Source organism: Odontesthes bonariensis, chromosome 11, assembly GCF_027942865.1.
Source record: "Odontesthes bonariensis isolate fOdoBon6 chromosome 11, fOdoBon6.hap1, whole genome shotgun sequence".
Taxonomy (NCBI): Eukaryota; Metazoa; Chordata; class Actinopteri; order Atheriniformes; family Atherinopsidae; genus Odontesthes; species Odontesthes bonariensis.
The window spans coordinates 12,768,520-12,771,019 of NC_134516.1; the positions used below are offsets into that span (position 1 = coordinate 12,768,520).

The window sequence follows — 2,500 nt, forward strand, 5'->3', positions numbered from 1 at the left end:
GTGGTTGCTGTTCGAGTACTGTCAGCAGGGAGAGCAGAACGAGCTGATGAAATGGCAGAAGGAGCGACTGCTCGAGTACGCCAGAGAGTTCCCTCCTGTCACATGTCACCTTGACAGGAGGTTGAAGGTAAGATAAACTCAGTTACCTTTTAGACCTGAGTAATTGATGTTAAGCAGTAACCAGTATTAGTAAAAGTATTATTTTATGAGATTAGTCTATAGTTGTATTTTAATTTCTGCAGAAAGCTCAATCAAAGAAAGACTGGGCTCCTCCGACCGTCCCCGACCTCTCTCAGAAAGACCCCAACTACACCACCGATGCCGAGTTGTTGGCTGCTGCAGGACAGTCGCCTGCTCTACCTCCTCCTCAAGATGCTGAAGAACCGAGCGCCGGCCAATCAGCTCACCTCCCCCAGCAAGGTCACAGCCTCTTTGAAGGGACAGTATAAGAGGATTGCAGACCGAGTCCGAGACGACCCCATCCTCGGCGGTCTCGTCATTCCACTGCCCAACTTGAACGCCAAGTCCATCTCGACCTTCACTGCCAGGGAGGAGAAAAAGGCCAACTACGGGGCGACAGTACTGCCGAAGGTGACGCCTCACCTGAAAGTGCTGTCAGACGCACCGTTCCCTGAAGCTCCTGCGCTGCCAACGTCCCTCCCACCACCAGACCGGCCTCAGGTCCAGTACCAGCACGTTCATCACGAGGCTGGAAAAAGGCGTGGTGAGAAGCGGAGGTAAGTTGTCATAAGCACTTTGTTTCACCTGTTGGCTGTGGAAAGCAAATAGCACATACGTCATATCGATACTCATTACATGTGTATTTTATATTTCCAGAATATTTGTTGAAGAGCCAGAGCCTGTGCCTTCTGTGAGACGGCCCGTTCAGCCCACAGCGTCGTCCTCCTCCACTCGTCCAAAGCCTGCTGCGCCCACCCCCATTCTGCCAGGGCCTGCTGCATCCACCCACCTCCAGCCAAAGCCTGCTGCATCCACCTATGGACCACCCCCTGTGTCGGCAGCACCCATACTGCTGGTTCTCCCCTCACAGCCACAGGCTTCCTCCGTCCTGTTTCGTGGGCCATCGTGCAGCCAGAGCTTTGTACCTCCTGCACCAACAGTCTCGGCACTCATGCCGAACAAGTCCTTGCGGCCATGTGGGGCTTGCCACGTGCCTAATTGTGGTGGACAGCGGAAGAGGTACACACCTCCCAAGGACAAAGTGGCTGGAAGCACCCAGAAAATTTTTTTCCTATTGTCCAACCACTAGGAAATCCACCACCTCTGGGTTTGACAGTGTGGTGTACGACAGCTTCATACACTTTAAATGTGTGGTGGATGCAGAGTTGGAAAAGAGGGGAACTGTGTAAATACCTGTAAATAATTGTGTAAATAACTTTGTTTGTTTGTGTGTGTGTGTGTGTGTGTGTGTGTTTGTGTTTCAAAGTATAATCTATTATTTATATAGTTCAAAAGTTACAAATAATGCACTTTACAGTTCTTGTGTTTGTTTTTTTATTTATGTTGCTGTTAAAATGCACTTTATTATCTTTTTATACAAACATGTTCTGGCCTATGTTCAGTATCAAGGCCAATCTAACCTCAATCATTTTAACCGTAATCAGTTCTGATCTAACACAATCAGTTTACATACCCTTTAGTGGTTGTTCATGTTCAGATAATCTGTGTTTTTGTCATGCGTGTTGTTTGTTTGTCTTTGTCAGCTTCATGTCTTTGTGATGTTTGTATGTCTGTCAGCTCCATGTTTAACTAAATGATTGCAAATGGTAGTACATGTTTGTCTCTCGTCTTGTCTCGTGTTCTCGCTCGTAGATCTGTACCTTGTCGTGGTGAGCGAGCTTTAAACCAAACAGATCTTGTATACTTGTGTTTTCATGCATTGCCTTTTAAATGAAACACATTCTGGATGAAAAATAAAAGTTGTCAAAGTATTTCAAGTATTTTGGAGTCTCTGTATGCTTGGGTTTCAGAAGGGTTGGGATAGTGTAAGATAACACATCAATTCACTGATACATTACACCCTTTCTTAATTCAGCCCAAAAATGTAACAGTTACACACTTTTCCACTTGACTATATGAATCTCATCAACTGAAACTATGAAAATAATACACAAAACATTCAGCAGACTAGTGGATTTCAATAGATAGATAGATAGATACTTTATTGATCCCCATGGGGAAATTCAAGAAATTAGAAAGGAAATCAGGCTTTGTACATAACAATTTCCGTAAATAACACTTCAGGATTTTGACCACCAGATGGCACCATCCGTTTTGATCATTTTCGATCAATCCCTGGGTTGAGCAATATGTACTTGGGGGGGTCATGAGCCATTCCCAGGCGGTCTCCCATCCAAGTACTAACCAGGCCCGACCCTGCTTAGCTTCCGAGATCGGACGAGATCGGGCATGTTCAGGGTGGTATGGCCGTAAGCGAAGGACACTGTGACAAATATCTATTATATAGCTGCTGGAATGA

General features: G+C 45.8%; 1 protein-coding gene and 1 pseudogene across 1 annotated transcript in view; one reads left to right on the top strand and one right to left on the bottom strand.

Moving 5' to 3' along the window:
• Window positions 1-581, top strand: part of LOC142391197 (uncharacterized) — a 994-nt gene extending 413 nt beyond the window's left edge. Inside the window, exons 1-2 of the mRNA XM_075476973.1 lie at window positions 1-127; window positions 243-581. The exon at window positions 1-127 is cut by the window's left edge and continues 413 nt beyond it. Of these exons, the coding sequence (XP_075333088.1) occupies window positions 1-127; window positions 243-449 (334 nt within the window). The 3' untranslated portion in view covers window positions 450-581. The remainder of the gene's footprint in view (window positions 128-242) is intronic.
• Window positions 582-2,333: 1,752 nt separating this feature from the next.
• LOC142393742 (5S ribosomal RNA) lies at window positions 2,334-2,456 on the bottom strand (annotated as a pseudogene).
• Between the last annotated feature and the right edge of the window lie 44 nt (window positions 2,457-2,500).